At 38.5% G+C, this 27,713-nt stretch overlaps 2 protein-coding genes across 7 annotated transcripts in view; one reads left to right on the top strand and one right to left on the bottom strand.

Moving 5' to 3' along the window:
* ST6GAL2 (ST6 beta-galactoside alpha-2,6-sialyltransferase 2) overlaps positions 1 to 27,157 on the top strand; it is a 179,136-nt gene extending 151,979 nt beyond the window's left edge. For all 6 annotated transcript variants that reach the window (XM_035316944.1, XM_035316972.1, XM_035316936.1 and 3 more), the window contains 5 exons: positions 1,765 to 2,767; positions 7,006 to 7,103; positions 10,313 to 10,414; positions 11,527 to 11,701; positions 24,208 to 27,157. In XM_035316944.1, coding sequence (XP_035172835.1) covers positions 1,822 to 2,767; positions 7,006 to 7,103; positions 10,313 to 10,414; positions 11,527 to 11,701; positions 24,208 to 24,476 — 1,590 coding nt within the window. In that variant the 5' untranslated portion in view covers positions 1,765 to 1,821 and the 3' untranslated portion in view covers positions 24,477 to 27,157. The remainder of the gene's footprint in view (positions 1 to 1,764; positions 2,768 to 7,005; positions 7,104 to 10,312; positions 10,415 to 11,526; positions 11,702 to 24,207) is intronic.
* LOC118161521 (pinopsin-like) overlaps positions 21,008 to 27,713 on the bottom strand; it is an 82,712-nt gene continuing 76,006 nt past the window's right edge. Inside the window, exon 4 of the mRNA XM_035316982.1 lies at positions 21,008 to 22,011. Within this exon, the coding sequence (XP_035172873.1) occupies positions 21,787 to 22,011 (225 nt within the window). The 3' untranslated portion in view covers positions 21,008 to 21,786. The remainder of the gene's footprint in view (positions 22,012 to 27,713) is intronic.

The raw sequence follows: 27,713 nt of genomic DNA, 5'->3' as shown, positions 1-27,713 counted from the left end.
AATCTTTAACACACATTCCCCCACATTCCTACCCCTATAGTATCAGTGTATCAGGATGAACGGTCCAGTTCATAATATGCCAGCTCGGTGGACAGTGGTGTTATACAAGCTGGTAGAGGCACAGGGGCACAGGGCAGGGGTAAGGAGAATGTCTTGCACCAGCAGTACTGCCATATTTCTTTTAATGTGAAAACAGCCTCATTTGCAGATTTGTTCTAAGCTTGGCCCTCAGCTTTGATGTACTCAAATAATGGTGTCTGGTGACTATGTTTTTGGTCCCTCCTGACTGTCAGGTGTAACTAGCCAGTGTGTCATCGGAGGTGCGTAAGCTGAGTGTGGTATTTGGAGGAGGCTTGATGGGATGCGGGCTCCTGCAGCGCAGGCTGCTAGTGAAATCACAGCCTGCCTCTGCTGTCTCCTCTGTTCTGACCACGGCTGGCTGGCACAAGGGGATTTTAAGTGGCACTGTTAAGTGATCTTTGAAGAAAATGGGGTTAGTAACAGAACTTCTGAAGAAGGGGTTTATTTTTAATCCAGAACAAGTAAGTGAGTAAATAGTATCTGGAGTAAGTAAGTAAAGTATCTGAGTAAGTAAGTAAATAGTATCTGGAGTTAGTTACACCGCAGTGTTGGCTGAGGCTGATGATGAGTACGGTGTGGGGAGGTGAATGAAAACTCTTATGGTAAGGGAGGGCTGGACTTTCCTCAGCTGACTTTTCTACCAAAGTCCACACCAACTGATGACACAAATGAGTTTGTGTAAGGGCATGGTGTGCATGATGGCCCAGCAATGAGTTAGTGTATTTTCACTAGGGGAAAAAAGCCCCTTCAGTCAGCCTTCATTTTGTTTTGGACAACGCATCCCTCCATTAATACACAAGCTGTCCAAAATTCCCAGGTATTAGTAGAGCACAGATTTCAAGTCTAGGACTAACATTCCTCCCCCATTCCCTCCTTAAGTAAATACCCATTGTTATTCTAAAGGCATGCATTTAGTTGGCTGTGCCAGTTGTCACCCTTTTTGGAGAACACAAACTCCTTGTGCCTTAATGTGCAGAACTCCTTCCGTGTCATGTCAGGGCATGTGCAGCATCCAAGCAGAGCATCTGAACAGACTTCTTATTCAGGTCTGATCCTGGGCTTTGCTCCCCAGCAAATGATTTGGCCACTGAAGATGTGCCAGTTCATACCAGATAAGTGAAACAAAAGACTCCCCCCCGGCGTGCCAGTGTGATGCTCTCCCCTATTGCCACTTGTTGATATCCATAGGGTACTGTCTCGTCAGGGATTTGGGCAGAGGAGGATTGTCCAGATGAGATTGTGCTCCCTGCTTGGAGCCTTTGAGCACAGGCTGTCTTGCTCTCAGTCTCACTGTGTAAGGACTTTTCATGGCAAAAGAGAAGCAGCTAATATTCTCCCCACTGTGCATACAGACGGACATGGGTTTTGCTTTTGCTCTCGCAATGGTACGCTCTGTACAGCCGAAGCAGGCAGGCACATGATCTCCCTGAAGGCAGGATCCAGTGTTACTGTAGAAACTGGCCACCAGCTTCTTTTGTAGCTAGCAGCTGTCACTGTGTGGTTACAGCCAAAGCATGTCACTCCTACAGTGTCTGCAGGCTACAGAGTTTGTTTCTGCTTCTGAATGCACCGTGCTACAGCTTAGAGATTAATTCTGCAGCTCCTATCAAAGCCCCTTAAGATATTTCTGATTTGTATCTATTTTTAGAACCATTCCTGATTAATATTTGATGTTCTTTCCAGGTTTCATTTTCCTTCACCAATACTTCAAGGCACAGAGGAGCTGGTAAAGGCACTGCCATGAAACCGAACTTGAAGCAATGGAAACAACTCATGCTGTTTGGGATCTTTGCGTGGGGTCTGCTTTTTCTGGTGATCTTCATCTATTTTACAGATAGCAATACTGCTGAGCCTGTTCCCAGTTCCTTTTCTTACATTGAAACTAAGAGGCTTCTGCCCCTTCAGGGCAAGCAGAGAGTCATAATGGGAGCCATACACGATCCGTCGTTCTCTGAAACCATTGATGGGAATGAGGTACTTCTGAATGAAGACCTTTTAGGTACATTTAAATCGGGGACTGGAAGTATTAAGAAATGGACTGATTTGGAAGATGCCTTTAGAAGTGAAGATGAATATTTTCCATCTCAGTTAGGAAGAAAATCAAAAAGTGCTTTCTACCAAGTGAATGATGATTATTTATTTGCTGCTGGTCAGCCTCGGTCACACAGCAACCTTCAAGGGATAGCAAAATTCATCTCAGCCGATGAGGATAATCCAAAAGAAAGTATTTTACAGAACAACTGGGGCCATCCGAGAAGAATGAGAAGAAGGAGCACAAAGCACAGGAGAAGCCAGTTTCTTGATGAATCTGATGACTGGGATGGGCTGTATTCCACAATGTCGAAATCCTTTCTTTACAGGCTTTGGAAAGGGGATGTCTCTTCCAAGATGCTAAACCCTCGACTGCAGAAGGCGATGAAAGATTATTTGAGCACTAATAAGCATGGGGTGCGGTTCAAAGGGAAACGAAACTCTAAGTTGACAGGCGACCAGCTTTTCTGTGAGCTAAAAGAAAGGGTGAATGTGAAAACAATAGATGGCAAGGAGGCTCCCTTCTCCACTCTTGGATGGGAGAAGCACGTTCCCCAAATTCCGCTGGGCAAATTGTATACACATGGCTTCGGGAGTTGTGCTGTAGTTATGTCTGCTGGTGCAATACTGAACTCCTCTCTAGGGGATGAAATAGGTGGGTGAAATGTACCTATTTGTGTGCATATGTACGTACATGTGTGTATTCATGTTTGTCTTTCAAAGGATTCGTTCTTCTCAAGTGTAGGTTTGTAAAGGGTCTGGTTATTATCTCTCACCAGCGTTATGTGAGTGTGAACTTACAGACTTCACTGAAGCTGTTCCCTTTCAGAGCAATATAACTGAAAGGAAAATCTGGCCTGAAGTCATAATTTGACTTGAAGAAAACAACGATGCCTTCTTAACATATTACAGCTTGTAGTATAAAAGAGACACTAGTTTCAACAGCTCTCCCATGGTTGGCATTTTTCTGCAGTGTGTTTATTTCTTCAGCAAATTAGAGGCATATTCAGGTTTTATTTCAAAAAGTTCTGTTGTACCTGTCCATATCTGGGGTAACTCGTAGAGAAACTGCCTTTAGCATTACTGTCTCAGGCTCAACTTTGTCTCCATGCCAAGAAACAGTAGATCATCATCTTAATCTTCTGCATATTTAGAGTTCACAGACATATAGAATATAGATCCTTGAGTAAGTAGCTTCATGCTCCAAGGACAAGTCCCCTGACCTCTTTTCCAAGTGTGAATTTAAATGAGTTTGAGTATCTCCTCGAATTGTTTTTCCATTGCTGCACTGAGTCAGTGAGGCTCACAGATGCTGAGATGTCAGTGTTACACAGAATTCCCTGAAGTTGAGAGTTTTGTGATAGCTGTTCATAAGAGGATTGTGGAGCCATAAAATTAATCCAGGTCAGTTTTATTTTTTCTTCTCAAAAATGAGTGTTACTAGTTGTGTTAACACCTCAGTAATTCATTTTGTAGTACAGGCACAGTATTGTAAGAAAGATGAAATGTACATTTCAAGCTTGCTTCTTGAGCAAAGAATTATTGCCTTCAGCTCTCTATAAAAACCTTCTGATGTGCCTTTGTTAATCCTCCCATCTTCCAGGAGTTCACATCCCAATACCTGCTTCATCACACTCTGTCATCTCTTTGACACAGGTGGATTTCCTTTAAATCTCTGGGATATATTAGAGTCTCTATAATTACCAATCTGCTCTAATAGGCCTCCAACACAACCCAGGTGCTCTGCTGGCTTGCAGCAAAAATCAAGCCAGGGTAACCCTCAGTTTCACAGGAAGCACCACTGATCTATAAATCTCTGGGGTAAAATAGCTTTACAGTTCCTCCCTTCTCCAGTGTGTAATTCTTGAATGAAACAAATTCTCTTCTGTTGTTGTCCTTGCTATTCCCCACTACACCCAGTTCACACCAGTACAGATTAGTGCTGTACTGGAGAACCCAGAGAACCATTGGAGAACCCCACACATTGTGACTGACTTATGTATGGCAGTGTGCATCGTGACATGTGCATGCTCAGGTACAGCCCAGGGTGGGATTTGGAGCCCTTACACTCCTGTGTGTATCCATTCCCTCAGGAGGACCCAGGGCACAGAAAGCTTATGCCATTCACTTCAACAGAGCTTTTAGATTTAACTGGAAATTTTCCTCTGATGACACCTAAAGGGAAGAGATGCTACTTCGTAAGGCCTATGCTGAAGTTTCAGATCTCCTCCTACCTGTTTTACAGGAAAGCATGTGGGGCAGCAAGACTCACAAAAGACTTTAAGTGTCGTGCAGGCCATGGGCAGGAACTTTTGGTTGAGCAGAGAATTTGGACCAGAATTGCAGGGGCCCAGCTGACTGACAGCAGCCATACGGGTCTTAGTGGCCATTGCTACTCCATGGAAGTGCCAGTGTGCTACAGATGTCATTCCAGTGTTGTCGTATTTATATGGAAAATGGAAGCTCCAAGCATCTATTTGTATTGTTATTCATATGGGGAAGGAGCTATCTTCCCATATGGAGTCCAGGTGTTATGTGGTGCAGCTGAGCTTATGGTCTTGCCGTTTCACCTCCCCTCTAGTTCTCTGAAAAAGTGAGAGGAATTTGAGCAGGAAGGAGAAGATCAGATTGTGTAAGATACACTCTTATTTATTTATTTTTTATTCTGTGCATGCACAGCTGTAGGAGAAGACAGTCCCCTCACTGAGCTGGCATCAGGACTACAGCTGTTGGTTGAAACCACCAGCAGCCTGCCTGCTGAGAGGCACCTTGGATGGCTCCTCTTGGCTCTTTGGATCCCAACCTGCCAAGCTCTTCAGTGTCCACAAAGGCACCGCAAAGTCTGTGTCATTACAGAGTGGGGGAAAAACACCCTATACATCAGTTCTGGCGTTTGGGCCATGTGCTGTACAGCCTTACTTGATGAAGTTGCTGTAGGTGAAGGCTCTATTTATCCTCCTGAAAGAAAAAAGGCTTCAGAAAGGAGCAGCTCAGGACCTTTCTCTTCATAGGCTTTTAGCGCCCTCTTCTGTGTTCGTGTTACAAATGCAGGCAGAAATTTTGAAGTGTTCTTTTGCACCCACTGCCCCCACGCTTGTTTTTTTAATGAAAGAAAGTATGGAAGTTATGCAAATGCAACAAATACTCTCATCATGATTATGCTACTTAGTGGGAGACGTAGTTGTGTTGTTATAATCAGGAAATAACAGGGATCTATGACTGAGCCTCAAACTCTCTGTAACTTTGGAATGCTTGTCTCCAAACACTAAGATTAAAGTTAGTTAATTTAAAAGCAATTATTGTTACTGTTTGACTGCATCCTGATCTATTATTTTCTTATTACTCTTGATGTGGAAAACCAGAGTGAAAAATTTTGGAAATGCAGTGCACTGTCTCTTAATTAAGCTGTGAAATTCCCGTTTCCCAACCAAATTCCCAGCTCACACTCAGAAGGTTTTCAAAAAGTTGTCCAAACTTGTATCTGAAATCTGCTTATCAATTTAAAATATGAAGGACATTTGTTTTTCCTTTCCTTCTCCAGAAATGGGGAGTACCTGTACCTTCTATTGACTTCATGTCCTCTAGCTTCTACAAAATTGAGATGCTTTTCTTAGGCAGATGAAGGTTAGGAGTTCTGGATAGATATATGGCTCCTGCACAGGGGCGTGGAAGAAGCCTCCACTCGTTATCAGCCACTGAGAAGCTGGGCTTAGTGGACATTTGGCAAAATTTCTCATTTGAGACATGTTCAAGCAAGCAAGTATGGCAGAGACTGAACTGATGTTCTTCACGTCACACAATATTTTCTTGTTTGGAGTACAAGTGTGGAGTAAAGGTATGAAAGGACAGAAGATGGGAGTTGGATAGGATCAGGTCTGAACTCCACAGAAGCATATTAGTTATCTTTGGAAATGTCAGCCTATTCAATTTTTGAACTACAGCCAACCACATTTGAAGTGACTAGAGATAAACAACTGTATAAACAATTAAGGCACTGAATGACCATTTTGGCCTGAAACATGTTCTCTGCTGTAGAAGGGATAAAAGTGAACTGGATAGGGGAATATTGACACAAGGACAGTGTGTTTCTGGACAACAGGCATCATTTCTTACTGTCTCTAGCTCCTTTTGGGCTTTGATACCCCCCTAAAAGGAAGCACTGGGTGGGTGATTATCTTTCATCCAGAAGAGGACTGCATGTAGTATCTATGCTTGACCCATACTTGACCTATAGCTGTTTTCTGTTCTGCATGACTCTGAGGTCAACAGCTTGTGGGGAAACTTTGACAGTTCAGCTGTTAGATCTTTGCTACTGAGGGATCCTTAGGTTTCTGTGTGTGAGCAGTTTTGTGGATTAGCTTCCTAGACAGACCCTTTAAGACTTGTATTGACCTTGAGAATAAGTTAGTTTGATTAATAGGTTTTGGGGTGGTCTGAGGTTCTTGAAATATTATACAATACTGTGAAACTCAGGCTTATAGTTGAGTGTCGTTATTGATTTGAATGTATAGTTAGATACCCTTGCAATTAACATACTTCTGCATGTAATAATTCTTTGTAAATTTTGAAATAGAGATAGCAACAAATTAAACAAACCTTCCCATAGTATTTTTATCCAATAGAGACATTTTTAAGTATTGAAAGCTGAATTTATAAATGATTATGATTTTTTTTTTTTTTCCCAGTGGATGTTGGTGATGGTAGATGCAAGAGGATTTTTGTTTGCTTATAGTAGAGTATCAATATATATATTGATATCTATATCTCATCCATATAATATCAAAATAAGGAAAAATGTGCAGGTTTTACATTAGTTTAATTCATTTGTTTTATTTTGGTGTTATGTATGACTAATAAAATTAATATAAATTACCCTGTTACTTATGCTCCCAGATTCTCATGATGCTGTTCTAAGATTTAATTCTGCTCCAACACGTGGCTATGAAAAAGATGTTGGAAATAAAACAACCATGCGAATCATCAACTCCCAGGTAAGAGCTTCCTTTTGTGAATTCAAGTCAACGTCACTTCTGTACAAGATGACATAAAATTAATAACCTCTGAGAAAGTGTTGGGTAATCTGGGAAACAGCTAGTGATTTAACAGTCATTACATATAGAGCAGGTAAGAGTTCTCCCTTACAAGGATGTTTACATGTGCTGTCAGTGTAGAGTGATTGCAATAGTTATTTGATATCCTTGTCTCAAAGAATTGTTTTGTAGAATTTCTCTCGTGTCGTACATCTGTAAAGGTTCAGCAAGGTGCCAGAGTCATAAGTACCAAAGACCTTTGCCACACCACCTCTGAGATCTTCACAAAGTCTGGGCTGTGGGGATTCGAAAGCTTTCTTCTTATATTCTCCAGTTCCCCAATTATTTCCTTGCTAGAAGGAGAAAGAAATGGGAACTGAGTTGTCTTAATGTATAATTTTAGGCAAGCCATTGTTCTTTAAAAATTTGGAGTGAACTATTAAAAAACAAACAAACAAAACAACAACAACAACAACAACAAATGTTTATGTCCATTGGATATTACACCTGAGATGAGTTTGTTCATCTGAATGGAAACAGAAAATGGGATTTTCTGCATACGAGTGTCAACAAAAAAAAGTATGCGTTGAGCTATAGTGACACCTTATGGCTGTGAGAAGTGTTTTAATTTTGAAAAAAATATTGCCTGAACTCTGATCTTGGGTAAACTAAGCCTTTTTCCTCTTTATGAAATGCAGCTAAAATGTAGCAACAGAATTACTGTGAAATTCTATTAAATACTGATAGAGAGAGTTTAATTAGTCAATGCCAATAGTATGGTTGGCCATGAAGCATGATGTGTACATAATTTCTGTGTTCAACAAAAATCATTTCATTTGCAGCTTTTCTTACGAGTTCACTTTTTTTTTTTTTTTCTTTTGCTTTCAGCGATGGCTCATGCAATGTCCATCCTTGGTGGGTGTGTTCTCTGTATAAAAACATCTTCTTTGTACCCACATATAGAATATTTTTCGCTGACATTCCCTTCACACTCAGTTTGTACCTCTTTGTGACAATGCAGGGCAGCCTGGATCTTTGAAATAATGTGAGTTAAATATGACTCCTGTCTTACTAACAGGAAGAAAGTCAAAATATCTGACTTTAGTTGTGAAATCAATGTACAAGAGAACATTGATCTCAGTGTCATTTATTTTAACTTTTTTTTTTTTCTTCCTTAACTGTTCTTGATTTTACTTTTGTTTACTTCTAGCCAAAATATCCTGTTGCTAACCATGCCTAAACTCCTATCTTGGGGCAAGGAGGAGGGTTTAGAGACCTCCTTTAGTTGACTAGTCTCATTAGGCTCTCTGTAGGAAAGAGAAAAGCGCCTACAGGGAGTGATTTGAGCTTTGTTAGCTCCTGAGTGAATTCAGAGAGACTGAATGGCTGAACTAGCTGTTTGCTGCTGTGTGGGATCCTCCTTGCTCCCTGCGCTGCTGTGGCGCACTCCTGCTGTGGTGGTAATGGAGGCTCATGTGATCTTCTCTGCTGTGCTGAATGTCACTTGCTTTCCACAAAGCCTCCCCCCCTAAAAAAACACCGGGTGTGACTAAAATTCAGGCCAGGTCAGCTCACACAGCTTCCTCACAAATATTTGTATTCCCACCACCTTTTTACTCCTTCAAAGAGGTTGTAAGCTGGGATGTTATGGCTTCCTGGTGGGAGACTGGTTCTTCCACCCCAAGGAGAGAAATCTTCACAGATCACTTGATAAAAGTTTCTTGCTTTACCGGTTCTGAAGATGCATAATCCATACTGGCTTTCCGACTCGCCTCTCCTTACTGTAGGAAATTCCTTAATTCAGTGGATTAATAGGTTGTTGTAGCCCTCTCCTTCCCTCATGTTCTCTGCTATGAAAGCCCAAAGGATGTGAAGGAAACCAGTGCAGCCACAACACATATTGTTATTCCAGAGGAAACTCATCTCATACATATGAATGCAGGCTCACTAAGAGTGAAATTTGTGTGGACAACACCTCTAAAGGACTCTTGCTTGCTGAAAGGCAAGTGAGAGCTCCTTTGTGTGATAACAGTAGAACTGAGCTTTTAAAAGCTTGACCTTTTGGTCTGTTTACTCTGTAGTCTCAAGAAAGGAGTTTACATTCTCAGGCAAAAACTGTTCTGAGAAATGGAGTTAGCGATGCTGATGGCAGCAAGACTAATGCTGTTCTTGTAGAAAGCTGATGGAAAGTCATTAAGCTTAAAGTTTATGGTAGAAAGAATATTGCTATGGCAACAATATTATTTTTCTGAAGAAAAATATGCATAATCAAATATGGCTCATTTGATCCTAGAGGGAAATGAAAATTAGAATGAATTTATTTGTCTGGAATTTTGATTAGTTTAACAGCTGGAGCCAAATTCATGCTGTTTCAACCAATAGTGAAATCATTTGGTCCAATCCTTCCTGAGATTGGATGCACAAGGGATCAGAGATCTGGTTAAGCATGGAGAGTCTGGGAAACGAGACACCAGCAGGAGTAAAAGGGAAACTTAGGGTGGGAGGATCAGAGTACCAGTAGATGTGGGAGGGAGTTATAAGAGAGCAGTAGATCAGAACAATTATCACCGTTACTATAAAATAAAATAAGAGCACTATCACATGCCTGTTCCTGGAATTCTTTTCCTAGGTATACAGGCTTTTGCTGTTATGGTCCAGTTTGCCTTTTTGAAGGTACATCATACGAGACTTAATGCTGTTGAAATGAGAAATCAGCCAAAATGGAGGAAAAAAAGAAAAATGCAAAGATGAGAGTATCCTTGGGTGCTGCAGCACTTCAAAGAACGCTTCTCTCTGTCCAAAAAGAGGATCCTACAGACAGTGTGAAATACTGTAGCTTTCGTTTTAATGTTCCAGAACACAAAGTAATATTGATATACAATTATGCAGCATCTCAAGTGGTCTCATCACACCGCTCGCAGATGGAGAGTAATTCAGCGTACTGCTACTTAAAAGTGTCATGAGTGCTGTTTACGATTAAGCTCTTTTTATTTTTTTTTATTATTATTTTTGCAAAAGAAGTTGCATAAAATCAATCAGAATTAAAGTAGAACAAACAGCAGAGTGAGGACTGTTCATTTTAGAGAAGGATTCTGGCATTTTTCTGGGTGTCATTTGATTTTAACTGTGCAATTTTTTTTTATTTATTTTTTTTGCATGTATGTTTGCAGATTCTCACCAACCCAAACCATCACTTTGTTGAAAGCTCCTTGTACAAAGATGTTATCTTAGTAGCCTGGGATCCTGCCCCCTACTCTGCAAATCTGAACGTGGTAAGATGCCTACTTGATTCCTGTTTCCCAGCTTGTCTGAAAACACTGGACAAAATTCATGTATATAGTATTTCAGTCTTCTAGTTCTCACTTATCACAATGAACTCCAAAATGTTTATCTAAAGAGCAGAGAACACTATTCATGAATTGGTCAAAAATGGTTTATTGATTAAAAACTTTTCTTAGTAGCCAACACTTGTACTGAAATGATCTGTTCTGAGATGCTGGCATAGATGGATGATGGGGATTTGCTGTTTTCACATAACAGTGATTTTTCTGTGTATTTGTGAAGGAGGGATGTTGCTAGATTTCAGGAGGCTTTATCAAGAAAGGTGAAGAACCGCATCCCTTTTTTTTTTTTTTTTTCCACCTTCCCCTCTGCCTTCCTAGACAAAATACAACACCCCAATGGCAATCTCTTTTTGCACCTTCCCCACTTGGCAGGCCTCCTCCCTATCCTTTGTGTCCACACCCCCACAGCCATCTGCACCCTGCTGCCCGCCCCCTCGCTGAGAGCAGCAGACATCCATCTGCTTGTCACTTGGGGAGCCTCAGCCTCTGCGGGTGCTGCAGCTCTCCAGTGGGACCAGTTGATGTGATGGTTCTTGGCAGGGGGAGCTGGGAGCTGAGCAGGATGCAAGCAGAAAGCAAACCTTCGTCTTCTCAACTCCCTTAGCAACAGATGCCAGGAGCTGCCTGCCTCCTACACAGGCTGCCTCCAGGCTGCTTCATGTGCTGCTGCCGCTGTCAGAAAAGACAGAGATGCTCTCAGAGAGAGGCTCACCTCCATGCCCAGGTCTTGTGTTAAGGCTTTTTGAGACCCTTGTTTGACATGGACCTTTGCGTGGGAGTTGGGGTTGGCTTGTCCCACTTCACCGTATTGCTTATTGGGAGTCTCTGTTTGAAGAAAAGAGAAAGATCTGGCCCAGATTGAGGATGGGCTTTCTAGGACAAATGTGCCCTGGTGCAGGCTGCTTTGCTTCTATTCTGAATAACCTGAATGAAACTCATTCACATTATTTTTCATGTAGCGTTCAAAATACACTGGAAAACATAAGATCAAAAAGAATTGTTTTTGTTGTTTATTTGTTTGTTTGTTTTTTTCCTCCCAGTGGTACAAGAAGCCAGACTACAATCTGTTCACTCCCTACGTACAGCATCGCAGGAAGAATCCAAACCAGCCATTTTATATTCTCCATCCAAAGTTTATATGGCAGCTCTGGGACATCATTCAGGAGAACACTAAAGAGAAGATACAGCCCAACCCTCCTTCTTCAGGTTTTATTGGTAGGTGTATCAAGGATGGGTCCAGGAGACATGTTAGATATTAAAATAAATAAATGCATACACTGCATGAGGATCATATCCATACATGTGTAGTTTGTTCTTGCTGTTCTATACAGAAACAATGACTAGCCAAAATGCACACTATGAGAATTATATAATCGGTGGATGGAATTAATGTTCTTCTTTCTTGCTGTTCACATCCATACTATACATGTCATATTTCTAAAATACATACATCTGTGAGAAAATTGTATTATATTCATCTCTCTATTGATACTAATTTATATGTTAATATATAAATTGTTTCAAATTTAATTTCTCTAGTGATAACCTACTCAATTCTGAAGTTCTTTGTTGGCATTGTAGCATAGAGATGCACCAGACCAAAGCATACAGCAGGTAATACAGTGAGGATGAAATCACTGATGCAGTCTGAAAGGCCAGACTGTATTCCTTACACAGGTCAAGGAATGGAATTTCCCATGCCCTGTCACAGATTATGATACTCAGTCTAAAAGTGGCCAGAGCATCCCTTTCTTCTTACACCCAAAGAGACAGAATTTCACCATATTTTTTCATTTTTTCTTTGTATTTCTTTGGGGATAATTTGACACTAAGGCCACAGTTCATACAGCATAACATCATACCTATATACATGTGCATTATCTGGCACATAACAGGGCTTTATTGTGAATGTAGAAAGGGTACATGCAAGTAGAGTAGTAAGATTGAGTCAAAGGTCTTTCTTACTGATGCACCTAGAGGCACAGAGGGCAATAGAGCTCAAAATACCATCTTCCACATCGGTTCTTTCCTACTTGACATTGTAATAGTGGTATATGTATTTGCTGCAGATAGAAGATGCTCTTGTCATTCTTTTCATCTGAATCTGAAAGCATTGAGACCTGAGACTGCATCAACTATGGGGGGGTGTGGGGGAGGGGGGAGTTCTGAGCACTATATTTTGGGCTTTGTATGCAGTAGTAGTATCACATGATTGTGTGGAGCTCATCTTGGGCCTTAAAGTAGATGCTGAGGCTCTGAGAGGGAAGTCACAAAGGTATCTGGGATATGCCTATTGATGACCTGAATGGGTTGTGCTTATTTGGAGTATGAGTGGAAAGAAGATGTGGCATGTATTGGGGGAGCATGGCTTGGCAGTTGGTTATTTCTTGCAGTGAGATTTTTGGAGCCTGCATGTAAAAATTCATAAAGAGAAGTCTGCTTATGTGGAATGATCTCACCAGCAGCATTCGTATTTGGCAAGAACAATTCTTAGAGTAATGAAGTTGTTGATAAAAAATAGGATAACAGCTGCTGATCATAAGAATAGTGAAGAGGATTATTGTGCTGTCAATCTGTACTTCCACCATATATAAGAAATACTTCAAAAGCTTTATTTGAAATCACGAGTTAATTTCACTGTAAAAGTAGATGAGTAATCTTTAACCCCAAATCTAAATGTTCTTGACTAAAGATATCTTCCAAGTAGAGGATGCTTTGAAAATAATAATCATTAAAGAAGCAAAAACATTGGCAACAAAATCTGTACAGGTACATATACTCTCTATGTGCAGATGCAGATTCATCTATTCACTTTTCATACTTATATAAATATGCATTATTTATAATATGTAAATATAATTATATTGTTATTTTGTAAAGAAGATGCTTAGACATTTTGCCAATGCTATTATTAATGTCAAGATAAGTCAGACAAACTTACTGGGAGTCGTATCCACCTCATTTGATAGCTAGCTACTGTTCCGATTGATATATTTTAAATATTTTATTAGAAAGAGGCTCCCTATAGCAGTAACCTTATTGAATGTTTGTCTATGAGTTGCACGTGTAATGAAATATAAACAGGGAGACAGCACTGAAACAGCAACTCTGTGTTGTCAAAGGGCAAGGTAAAGCATAAAAATATAATGCAGCTTGGCAGAAATCTGAAAAGTCATGTTGGTCTTCAGATCAGGTATCTCTCAACATCTCATGCAGCAAATAACCAGTTGGAACTGAAGTTGGCAGACACAGACGAGTGCACCTGCATGAAAGACATATATTGAATATCGAGCTTCTGTCTGATTATTATAAAATCTATAAAATGATCTCCTATAAAATTAAGGAATGGATAAGTGATGGCCATCATAAAATTAGTATCTTAATTTCATCAAGATATGGGAAAAAGGTTTACTAAATGTCCATTCTGTTAAAAAGATAGGCTGTTTTGAGTAGTGTATGAATTTTCACAGACAGAGGGACCTGTATCTTTGAATCTAAGCTGTTTATAGCAAGGACCACAGAGATTCCATTCACTTTATTGGAATAACTTATTGTATGTCAGTGTGTAATGCTCTGCAATTAGAATGAATATAAATTCTTTACAGGGATATCATTTGTCATCCATACTTGCCCTGGTGGAAAGTCAGGCAGCACATAGCTCTCCATGAGCTGCTGTTACTTGTGGAGAAAGAGCAGCAGTTCTTCAAACAACTGTTGGTGGCAGTAATATGGATTTATTTTATTTATTTTTTTTAAAAAAAAGGTTCTGGGTCAACTTTTGTTTCAGGCTTTTTAGCCCCCTTTAGCACATGGAAACATCAGCGTATTTCCTTTCAGGAGTATTTTAGGGTGGTCTCTAGAGTATTTCTTCAGTTATTACATTTTTCATTTGAAATTTGTATCCATTTCTGCTGCTTAGCACTGTTTGCTAAAAATGAGCCTTTCCAAAGGAAGGATTTTCAGGTGGAATGTGTTTTCATGGTGTCTTTCTGCAGCAGTCACCATCTTTCAGTAGTGACCAGTGCCAATGAAATCTTTTAACATTGTTAATAGCTATGTTAAGGTATTTAAGTCACAATATTATGACTTTTTGAAAATGGGTCAGTGGTTCATTTGTGGGGAAGAGGTAGTCTTGTGACTTTAGGGGAATGAGAGAGTGGGAAGAAGCAGGACCTTCTGGTTTCTCCACCACATGGAAGCTAATGAGGACATGTTTTGTGCTTCCTTTGGGGAATGGGATGCCCTATCTCAATCACAGCAAAGCACTCTCCTGGAGACACAGACTCCCCCAAATCCCATCTGCATTAGCTCAGTGCCAGCATGTTGTGGGAAACACAGCACACGTCCTAGCTGTAGAGGAGGGGAGAGAAGAGGGTGGCAAGGGAAGTATGGTAAGCAGCAGCCTTGGCTGTACTCTACATGTGACACAAAAAATAAGACATAAGTCTGGAATGATTTGGTTATATCACATTTTATGGACATTCATCTACAGTTTTAAATCTTAATATAATATACATATGTCACTGCTTCCAGCCACTTCTGAAATGCTAACGTACACTGCAGAGGTCGAAAATCAGTTGAGATGAGTACTATCCAACTCACATCAGCTTCATCCAGAATTTCTGCTTCTCTGACATCAGGCTCTAGCATGTAGATGTTCCTGTTTTCAGTTTTCTTGTAAGAAAGATGTCAGTTTGCAACAATCCATCCATCACAGATGCCATTTTGTGCATACAGTGCTACATACAAACCCATATCTGACTGCAGTCTTTTCCACTAAATTTATTATTTTAACACTTCTTTCTATTCTGCTTAATGATAGGTATAAGTTCAAGACATTTAAAACAAGCTGAAGTCATTGTCTGTAAAACTGTGAGCAGAAAATAGTGACCAGTTTTAGGTGCTCCTTTTAAGGGTATACCATCTCTATGAAGGATGAATTTGGTACAGATGAGTCATCATTTAGTCTGGTATTTCCTAGTGGAGCTATCTCAAGTATCTCAAGGGCTATGAATAAGGATCAAAAAAAGTTTTTTTTTTTTTTTTTTTTTTTTTTTAATGGGCAAAGTTTCACCAGGGTAAAACAATCTTTTATTTTAATCTGGGAGTCTTTTTTGGCTTGTTTTCTTAGACACTGATGAGGACTTTGCCTTATGTGGCATGCCACTTAGCTAACGTCATTCCTCATTATAAATTATTTGCTTTTTGTGTCTCTAAGCTAATACTTAGATGAGCTTTGAGCATCCTTCCTTGCATATTTTTGCAGCTGCCACCATCATGCTTTTAAACAAAACTCTGCATGTATTCTCATCATCTTGCATTAGCACTAGGCAACAAGTTGCCTTGGTGGCTTTTCAAATTAACCAACTTCAGTTCACATTTGAAAACTGGGTTTGTTAAATGAGTATTGATGTTTACATCCAGTCTTGGACTTCGATCTGCTGCATTTTTTTCAGACATGATGAAGTGTAAGCATTCAACCACTATATCTCACGTTTGGATTCCACTGGCAAATCCTAAACTGGTAGTTGAAGAAACATTGCTGTTATTAGGGAAAAATTTTGCCCTACTTTTTGGCAGCCGCAATAAGCAGAACCTGTTTACTTCTTATTAATACAGATATCCTGTAGAGGCCCATAGTTTTTTCACTATGAAATAAGAACTCAGTCTTCCTCCCCTGTTTTTGAACATATCAAAGTTTAGTTATTAGTTGAGGTTGGTGGTGTGTAAACTGTCAGTCTCCACATTTACTATTTTGTTTTAAGAGAGCTATTCCTATACTCTCCTTGGTAGCCTATATAAACAACCTAATTCTGACCTGCCATTTTATCATCTGAAGACCAAGACTAAAACTGCTTCTTTGAGTTTCTTAATAGCAGCATTCTGTGCTCATTGGGTGGGTTTGCACATCAGCATTCTGTTTTTTTTTGTTGTTGTTTTTTGTTTTTTAACGATATCTAGATTATGTACATTTTTAATGAATATTTTGAGCGTACCTTTTTTTTTTTTACTAGCTGAATTTAGAATTAATTCCTGTTTAGTATAGTCCATTTGTATGCTTTGCTAAGCTACGTGTGAGGTGATTTTCCTTCAATTTCACATTTATATAACCATAACTTTTTGTCAACAGCTTTTGTCATTTTGAAAAACTAGTTGAAAGCTCTGACTGTGTATTTATTTTATTTTGTCCTCCCAAATCAGAACATGCTCTGTGTAGGTTTCTACACTTTTTGTCGTCTGTGTAGGTGGTAATCTTTTCTTTACAATGTAGCTTTTATCCTAACTTATGGACAACTAAACACAAAATAATACGTAAGCCTAGATTAATTTGGAGAAAGAAAGGCTTGTTTGGGGCTTTAGATTTGATGTTACAGATTTAAAACAGTTATGCATCATTAATAGATGATAACATCATTTAAATCTATTTGCATGCGTTGAGACAATAGTACAAGAAGACTACCATTACATTGGAACATTAGCAGATCATTGTATGACTAAGAACTTAAATTTGAAATGGCTTTAGAGAGCATGTTGAATAGAACACAGTTGATCTTCAGCTCTGCTTAGACAAAATATTCTCACATGAAGTAAACAATTTGACTTAATAAGAGTTGCCTTTTTTACTGTCACTTGCTCAGCTGTTTGCCAGCAGTTTGTTAAGGAACAGAATGGTGCTTACTCTTTTTCAGCTCACTTTTGTTCAAGTATTATCAAGCAAATAAATAATACTTCCAATACATAAGCTTTAAATTATTTTAATTTAAAAACAAAACACTACAAAATTTAAGCCTCTCCTACTTCCTGAAATTCAGAGATAAAGGAGCAAAATTTTCTCTCAAAGCACTCCAAATTGCATTAAAAAGCCTTTAATATTCTTCCACATCACCCAAATTTGAATAATACATTTAAATGTATATGGTATTACTAGTCAGCATTTTCCTGTCTATGCTCATATTACAGAGTATATTATTGTGATTAATGTACAAATTTTTGCATTCCATATTAAGTGATAAATATGTAATTTTCTAGGTCTAGTATATAATGCTAGTGTCTATACATCAAAGATGAGATGACAAGTGTTACACAACTTGTTAAGTTTAGGCATAGGTCCATTTGGTGACAAATTCCTTAATAAATATTTGTTTTTCTGTAAATTTAGGCTCTGTTGCAGTTAATATTTTTCATAGTTCATGAACTAAACAGATGTAAAAGAGCCCTTTTAAGGAACCAAGTATTTTTAAAAGTGAAAGCTACTTTTTCTACTTGTTCCAAAGCACAACTGAGGCACATTTGGCCCAGTATCAAGGAATAACAAATTTGAATAACAAATTTTCTTGTGGTATCTGAAATCCAACAAGCTGATTTTGTTTACTCAAGACTGGACAAATAGATGCTATAGAAGTAGTCTAACATATAGAAACTATACATTCTAAATTCTTTATGTTTATTTGTAATGCCTTGAAGTGTATGCTTTATCAAATATAGCCTTACTGGTGTATCTAGCTAAACTCTCTTCCATAACTATATTTGTGGTGTGTGTGAAATGAGAGACATTATGAGTGTAATAATCAGATTATGTAGATTTAAATGTTTTCAAATTCTCTTACGTTTTGTTAAAGTGATACTGAATTATTGCTGAATGTTTTAATTACACTCATTATTTTAGATGTTTTTGTACAGCATCTGTTGTATTCAGGTATATTAAGCTTTATTTAATTTACTTATAAGTTAGAAAGCATTCATTATAAGTTAGTGCGCTAACCACAAAGCTTAATTGTACTGTATAAAAGATCCATGTTGGAAATTGAAAACCCCTCAAGTCATTAAAATTTTCAAGAACAAATTAAGAAACATTTTCTCCTTTCAATTAGAATCCATAATATATGTTCATTTGTGTAAGCCATCCATGCAAGGAAATTAATCTTAATTTAATTCTGGTTTAAATGTTTTCAGCACAGATTTTAAAAATCCAAAGATTTATTTGTGCCAACTGGACTGAGTTTAAACCATATCCCAAACTTCCTAACAACATAGGTGTTCGTTGAATAGGGAAAAAGTAACACATCTTTCTGAGCATTTTGAAATATTAATATACAATATTTATATATTTAATACGTGGTAAGGATTTTTGAAAGATGGAAAATCCAGCAAGGATATTACCATAGACTAGAATGCAGAATATTCTATTAAATAGAGAAATATCTTCAGCTACAAATCTAAATATATGGTAGCACCAGTCATGTCTGTCAAAGCTAAAATCACGCCAGATAGATTACCTTTTCTTTTCTATGAAATTTTGATTAGATAATTAAGATATTTTCTATGAAATTTTGATTAAGATCTAGAAACTTTAAAACATAATCATCAGACTTGGAAGAGACCTACAAGTCATTTTCCTGCCTGCTTTCTGGTGCCACAGTCATGCCTACAATATTATTTTTGCAAGCTTCAGCAAACTTAAAAAGATTCTAGCTGCTCCATCCTTAGAGGTATTCAGTATCAAACAGGGTGAGACTGTAAACAACCTGCTCTAACTTCAAATTTGTCCCTACTCTGATAGGGGGAGATCAGATCTCCAAAGCTCATTGGGTCCCTTCTCCTCTGAACTACCCCACAGTTCCCTCCAGACCCCTCTAATGTCATGGCAGTGTCATCACTCAGATTGACAATATTTCTGCTCTTTTTACTGGAGCTTAACAGGTTCTTGACCAAATTACCTGGGTACGTTAGTAATACTGCTACTACTATGTTAATTAGATGAATCTATTTAATTGAGATTTTACTGATCTTATTTAAGGCCCACTGATAAAAGGCAGACTTTGCCATGAACTTTCCCTGGCATTCACTCTAAGGAGTACTTCTCTATTTTGATGTTTGCATGCTATAGACAGCTTATAGACTTTCCAGTTCAAGTTTTGCTTTTCCTTATGTCATGCATATCCTCTGACCTACCCTAAATACTTTGTAATTCACTGCTTCCACTCCTATTCCCATATCTTAATCCTTATGGTTGTAAAAAAGCCATCTCCCTTCAGCTTGGTCCTTGAACATAAAACTGATTTCTGCCCACAGCTAGGTCAGTCAGAGAGCAGGATTCATACTACCTAGCTGTAGATACCTCCAGTACAGGTATGTGTTTGTGTTAGTCAGCCTCAGCCTCATTAAAACAAAAAGCAGGTGCCTCTTAAATATGGCTACCAGACCTGTGCTCCTATCTACAAGTGAATTTTTCAGGCTGTTCTGTTAGCAGAGGTATAACCCATGAAATACAAATTATCTGTGCTGCCACACAGCTTTTCCCATAGTCAACAGAAAGGAGCAGGAATTTCTGGGCATGATTCATATGATCCATTTTTAAATGTCTACTCTAGGATGAGTAGACATGCACTGCTTCCGAAGAGTACCCACTTTCTTTCACTGGCAATAAAGGAGCCTGTGATAACTGTCTCAGATGTGGGTGTCTGTACCAATAGGCAAATTTGGTTAGATGAATCACACCTTGTTTTCATTTCTTTACACAGTTTTCCTGAAAAAGGCAATTACATTATTTTTGTCAAAACTACAGAAGCTTCTGATCTAGAAGTGGGGAGGGGAAGGTGCTTGATATCAAGAGAAAGACTTTATTTCAGTTTCTGCCTAGTCACTGGAGAGGAACAACACTTTCAGGGAACAATTAATCCCATCCTAAAGTAGACATCTAAAATAAGTCAGATGAATTATGCCCTAGAAATGCTTGTCTAGCATTGTCTGTAAAGACTGTAAAAGGAAGCAATAACACAAAAACGTATAAAGATAATAAATGGGATAAGAAATAGGAAGTGAGGTAGTACTTTGCAGAGCAGACTGACAAGCAAAACATGGTAACATAAGCCAGATCAAATCAGCAAGCAGGCAGGCAAGTACTTCTTTATTTTAAAAAGCACATCTAAAATGTAGAATTTCAAACAAAGTAAAAAATACTTTGAGGATTTTGTAGGTGCTGGGAAGTTGTAGCTAATTTGAAGAGTATAAGATCATTGAAAGTAACTAGAGAAGAGAATGAAAGATGAGGAAACTGAGTTGTGAGGTAGATGAAAATATGGACAGATTGGCGCACCTATACCTGCTGGATACAGATGTCAGTAATTCTGCAACGTTATTAATAGCAAGCAGAGAGAGCAACCAAGTGGTACTGAAAAAAAACAAGAGCTGAAATTTGAAACCTGTAGCATGGGGGCAGCCCCATTTTAGGGACTTCAGAAGAACAAGCCAGACATGGCATTAGAAAGTGAACAGAGTAAAACTGGATACGTCTTGATACTGATGTAAATGTCTTCATGGTGTAAACTACTGCCTCCACAACAGTGGGAGCAGGTAACTCCAAAAGAGAATCTGGGAGCTGTAGCAGCTAAGGAGAAGGGCCTACCTCCTTGGGTTCATTTAGATCAAGTGTGTTAGCTTGCATGCCTTGGGATCTCACCCATAGGTTGTTGAGATGAGAGTGCTGGTTGTACCACTGTACTGGGTCTGGCTGGGACCACACCATTGATCTCTTTGGCTGTGGTGTTAGAGGTGCTAAAGGTTAAAAAGTCTGGCAGTGACCACTGTTCTTCCTCAGAGTAGGTTTTCTGCATTTGACTTGTGCACCAGCTCTGGAACACTCAGGACTGCTTGCGTTTCCACCAGATAAACCTCTGTATCACAGAGACACCTCTGTATATGGTAGCCTCTGCTCATTGTCTTAGCTAATTTTCTAGTTTGTTGACTCTAGCCTTAAACACAAAAATGTGCTGTAAATTAGCTGTTACCCCTCAGGAACTAGCCCTTTGAGTCACTGTTTTGTCCCTCAAAACATCGTTATCCAGTATAAGCAAAAATTTTGAATGGACTGTTGGAAGTTTTGGTTATCTGAGTAACCAAATCTGAAATCCCATGGAATGGACTGCATGGAATGACACAGAAAAGGCAAAGAGCTAACCTAGGTAGGCCAGCATGTCTTTTTAGATTGTTTCAGGAGAACATTGATACATAGATCACTGAGAACTAAAACTTTACCACTTCTAAGTGCTTCATTAACTAATTTACAGGAACATCAAATTGCTTAAAATTTTGTCATTATTTTGAACTGTTCCTGCAGTGATATGGCCATCTGCATTGTTATTATGGAAATTATAACAGAGTCCCAGTTTTTGTTCTTGATGTTTTTCTTATCCCACAAATGACAGTTTTCTTTAGTAATTTTAAGATTAGTTGGGTTAGTGTTGCAGGATAGTGAAGCATACTCTGGTTAAGGCGTTTACTTTCCATCAGAGATGATTTTTCTATGACTTTGGTGAAACTTTTGAAACTGGCTCCAGGCTTGGTTCTGGATGCAGGAGAGAAGTCATTTTGTTGTCTCTTTTTGGACGTGGTTCATTATTGCACACCTTTCCACCATCTGTTCTCTGATTCAGCTGGATAACAGTTACCTTAGAGTGGCAGGTGGGCTCTCTATCAGTGGAGGAAGGATGTTGACAGTGGAAAAGTAGACGAAAGCATTTGTAAAACTGAAACAACAAACAAACAATTCTAGATGTAATTACTAGGCAGTCTAAAATTCAGGGCATCTCTATAACATTTTTGAAGGAAAGGAAATATAGATAATTAAGCTTGTTCTTTTTGCCCAAATGGGGGTTATATATTTTTTCACCTTGAGTCTACGTATCTTTCTCATTAAGATTAAAGTTCACTTAAATTTGTGGACTTGATCTTTGAAATTGATATGCTTAGCTTTTTAAAAAACATAGTCTCTCCATCACGTAAAGCTGGAGAGCAATCTGAAACATTTTCAGAACCTTTCATTTATGATAAAAGAAGATTTAATCACAGAAGTAATTGGTTTTCAGTTACTTCACACATCAAGCAGGGAAAAAATCATTTTGATAATCTAATGATACACAGCAGGAAGAACATAAGGTTCTTTTCATTAGCAAGCCATTGAAATCTCGGTGTTCCCAAACTGCAAACTGAACTTCAGAAAATGGCTTTGCTTAATTAAAGAACCAAAATAATTTTTTATGTTAATTCATTTCACTTGTGAGAATTACCCAAAACACCTTTGATGCTTTATGATTCCGAAGCTGTTGGGAGAAAAAAAAGGCGGGGGGGAGGAACCAACTATTACTTCAATTCTCATTTGTAAGTGCCAAGTAAACAGAATTAGTACAGCTGTCTCCTCTGAGAGTTGACAGCCACGTTCAACAAATAGGAACACCAGTACTACAACAAATGTTTCAATATGTTTGTTTTATATTTTGATTTTTAAAAGACATCTTTAAAAAATTCTGGTGTCCAGGGCTTACTCAGTCATTTTCCTTTCATGTGGCTATATGAAACAGAAAAGACTCTTATAAGCTGTGATTGATATGAAAGTATTGCAGTTTTGACAGTGCTATTTATCAATATCTCATATAGTCCCTTTGAAAATGTGCAAATGCAACATTAAGGTTTCTCTCATCTCACATCTATAAAGACCTTCTGTTAGTACAGATTTACAGTTGTGCCGTGGGGAAGCAAATTCTGCACAAGCACACCTGTCTTCCTTCTGAATCTGTCCTGATCTTGTTTTTCATCCTGAGCATGGGATAAGGAGAGTAGCAGTATCTTAGAAGTGCACCGAAGGTTAAAGCTAAACTTTGGCTGGCTTTAAATAGGAAATGAAATTCTCTATCACCCTTCTAAGCAGCTATTGACAATGCTGGTGACAATCATCTATTGACACGTGGCAGGAAAGAATGAGTTGGTATTTTGTGGGTTCCTCCTTGTTGAATAGGAGGTGGTATGGAGTTTTTCCTATCAACAGCACTGTTATAAGAGGAAATTCACTTTCCTCAGCCTCTGTCCATGAAACCCATTTGGAAAATTCTCAGAATATGTGGGCTTTCATGCTACTAATACATGGCTGATGTTTCTCATGTATGACCTTCTACATGCATTTAGGCTGTCTTCTTGGCAACATTTTCCTGCCTACAGAGAAGGAAGTGGATGGAAAAAGTGGAATCGGTTCAGTTCCAGTTTGAGAAAGACCAACGTTATAATAAGCACAGAGGAGGATAGAAATGGAATATCTGGATTTTATTTTATTTTATTTTATTTATTTTTTATTTATTTTATTTAATTATATTTAGATCTCCTGTATGCATCAGGCAAAGGTTAAGAGTAGAAATACAAAGAGCTCCTTAAAAATATCAGATAACTGCTCTGCGTTGTATGCATGTGATCTGTATTCTGCAAGGGAACGTAAAGACCTAGTCTGTCTTGCTCAATAACTTCAGGAACTCATGGTATACAGGAAAGATATGAAAAGTCATCAGCTGACTCCATGCAGTTCCTTTAGGTCCCTGGTTCTTGTGGGATATTTTGTGGACAGGCAGGATAGGGTAAATAGGGGGAGGTGAGAGAAAGCTGTATCCTCACTCAGGGAGGCATGGTAATACACAAGATATGATAAGCTATTTACTCTTTCCTTGTGCTCAGTGTACTACCCAGTTAACTCTATAGTCATCACAATCTTTAGATATCAGTAACAAGTAAAAACTGCCCTAATAAAAAGAACTATACTTCTATAAAATCATTATAAGAAGTAATACTTAAAGATGTACAACAATGAAGAAAAGCAAGAAGGGAAAAAAAATGACTGCAGGAGAACTTCTGGGAGACTGGTGAAATATGGGATTCATTCTTGTTTTCACTCTTTGCTCCAGGTATCCTCATCATGATGTCCATGTGTGACGAAGTGCACGTGTACGAGTACATACCTTCAGTCCGACAGACCGACCTATGCCACTACCATGAACTCTACTACGATGCAGCTTGTACCTTAGGGGCCTATCACCCATTACTCTATGAGAAGCTGTTGGTGCAGAGAATGAACAAAGGTCTGCAGGATGACCTGTATCGGAAGGGGAAGGTCATTTTGCCAGGATTCAAATCTGTCAAGTGCCCCAAACGAAATAATTTCCCACACTTGTAGAAGAGAGTCCTTCAGAAACAATGTGCAATAAGGTACTACTGTCGTACTATAAACAAGGAGAGAATACTTGAAAAATGTATCTTAGACCAATCTAGTCTTGAGTCTATAAATTGTAATTAAGTAGCAGGCATGAGAAATACTTCTTTTCTGAGCCTGAGTATTTATTACTGCGTTGCAAATAATTAAAGGAAAAAAAAAATGCTTAGCTTACGAAAGGTGCAGAGGATATACTTAGGCAGAAGTATAATGTATTGTTGTGGGTGTGACTGTCAGAATTTGTCAGTGGTCTCTTATGCCACATATGCTAAATGGTAACTTTTTATTTTCTAAATGAATTTATTTAACTGTTAAATCTGGCATTGTGAAACAGCCTGAATCGTTCATGTACAGAGCTGCCAGTTGAACAATACATCCTTTCTCATGGCTCTGTGGGATTTTCACACTCTCCAAGAATGAAGTAATTGCTACTCTGAGCTGTGCGTTCATTGATTAGAGTAGACTTTTAATTCCTGTTCACACACAGGTTTAGTTACAGGCTTCCAATAGTGTAGGGGGCCTTATGCTGGCTATAAAGTCAATGCAGACACACAAACCAGATAAATCAGTAAAACTACTGGATGTAGCTTTGGTCACACCATTGCTCAAACTGTGTGGGGCAGAGGGAAATGAGAAATTCCTCATTTCCATAGAAAGCAAGAAATATATTGATAACTCATTCAGGAAAAAAAATTCTCCCTGAAAGGCCCATGAAGAAAGTGAGAGGGAAATGATGCCTTCCCTTGGTCTGCACAGATAAAAACTATCCAAAGAAAGCCAAGGGAGGCTGTGTAGCACACACATCACACTGAAAGCAAATGTAGAGGGAGCTCACCTTTCTTCATCAAATATAGCATTCAAGATTATAGACATAATTTGTTAGGCATTTCATTGTGATACAAGTCAAATTCACTTGCTCACAAGTTACTGCTGTTAAGAAAGTATAGGGAGTTGTCTAACAAAAGAAGAGGATATCATTTTATTTTATTTTTATTAACCTTTGAAAAGCTATACCCCAGAGAAGCTGTAATGCCTGAAAAAAAAAAAAAAAAAAACAAACAAACAAACAAAAAAAACCTGACTGCGGATTGCATATGGAAATAATTTAATATTTTCCTTTGTAATACACAATGAGAATATTCTCTAAGGCTATTCTGAAAATCCACGTGAACGCTAACACATCTAAAACAGTACGACTTCAGATTTTCATATAGACTGGAGGATTTATTGTTGTTGTGTTATTCTTTTTCCTTGTTTTTTATTTATTTTTTTATTTTTTCCACATAACTGTACCCTTTCTGAGAGTAAGTTCAGTAGAAAAGTATGTAACCAAAACCACAGATATGTCTTTTTCAATTCCATTCAGTAAAAATGCAAAAAAATTCAAAGAGGCACTGAAAAGAGTAGCTGAGTTGAGTGGTTGTGGTGGAAAGTATCTTTTGTGTTTTGTCTTAAGCAATAGTAAGGCAATTAAAGAGTGCAAATGGTATGACTACTTCCTATTCAATAGTAATGTATCACCAGAGAAGTCTTTTTCTGTCACTCTGCTCTTAGGGAGTGATGATTTTCCCTCCTCAGAAGTGAAGAAAATGTCTTCTGTAGGGCTTAGCTTTCTTTTCCTATGTAGCCTCTTAATTTGGGCTATATGGTCCTGTAAGATTCCTGTCACTGACAGAAAGTGTGTCCAGATGGTCTAAAAACTGTACTTCTGGGTTTTGGATAATCATGTCCATGAATCATTTTGGTACATATTGAAATGAATAATTTTTATTTATGTTAGCCTTAGACCCTGGATATATTACATACTGAGTTTTTTAATGTTATGTATGTCAGCAGCTTTTATTCTTAATAACATTATTTAATCTTGCAGAGAAAAGATAACCTACTTAGAGCTATTCTATTTTTCCATATGCTTGGTAACCTGTTTGCAAAACATTTGAAGTCTGAACCAGTACTGTCAAATATGTCTCTCTCTCCAGTGTGTTGGATTAGCTACAACATGTTTGTAAAGAAAGGGAGCTGATTACCTTTCTAGGACTAATGAATATACTACTTTTCCATAAACAGGAAATGATCAAGTTCTAAAAGAAAAAAAAAAAAAGTCACTTTGGTCTGTAACCACTAACCTTAAACTTTGTTTTCCACAAAGAAGAAAAATACTAACTGTATTACTCAACTACCCACAGCAGGATTATGTTGTATTACTCCCTCGGTAATCTGACAGAATAATCCACATATCTGTTGTACAGAACAATGTGAATTTTACAAAGTCTCATGTAACAGGTGATGAACATACTTACTTAATACATCATTTAAATAATGATGCAGAACCAGGTCTGAGACATCAGAAAATTAAGTGTATATTTTTAATTTACTGGACTCTGCGCATTCAAGCCCTTTCAGCAGAATCTTCTACTTTGCCAGTATGCCAGCTCTTTAACCTTTGATGATAATTACTGCAACTGTTTCCAGGAGAAAGTGGTGTGTGCTTGCCAGCTGCATCCTGATTTATACAGCAGTCAATGCTCCTTCCACCAGAGCTGGGTGGGTGCTGTAGCATCATCTTAGAAGATGCCACAGTGCTGTGCTGCCAGCACTTACTTTCTTGCAGTGGAGGAAGACCAACTTGTGATGCCCATCTTCTTGAAAAAATAAGGACCACAGGACTGGTTTCCCCTCTGATGTTTCATTGGTCTGTCTGCTCAAACACCTGGTGGCTGCTTAAAGAGACTTTATTACCCTGCCATGTCTTGTCCTTTTTTTGACACAAGTGCAAGTGCACTTGATTTGCCAACCAAGGGCTCACCTCCACTTTGTGCAACAGGGGAAGGGGCAGAAATGAAGAGGGAACATAAAGGACCTTCAGAGGTGCTGCCTTCACTGGTGCATACACTCTCTGTGGCTTTGGCATTGGTGGCTTTCATAGGAGCTCACCATGTATTTTTGCATTTACAGGCATTTCACTGTCCCTCAGAAGGGCAGAGGGGTCTTTACAAAGATTCAGTCAACTTGAAACGATGAGTGAGTGTGTAGTTACACTGAATCCACAATCTTTTAATAATAGTAACATGAGAGACTGCTGGTTTTAGATACTTATATTAAATGAAGACAATGTGAAAGGAAATGCATTTTTCCACTCAGATATCACAGGGTTGCATGGTGGTTTTTCTCTCTCTCTCTCTTTTTTTTTTTTTTTTTTTT

Source organism: Oxyura jamaicensis, chromosome 1 (genome assembly GCF_011077185.1).
Source record: "Oxyura jamaicensis isolate SHBP4307 breed ruddy duck chromosome 1, BPBGC_Ojam_1.0, whole genome shotgun sequence".
NCBI classification, from domain to species: Eukaryota; Metazoa; Chordata; class Aves; order Anseriformes; family Anatidae; genus Oxyura; species Oxyura jamaicensis.
The sequence above is the reverse complement of the archived record's forward strand: the minus strand, read 5'-3'. Positions and strand labels throughout refer to the sequence as shown.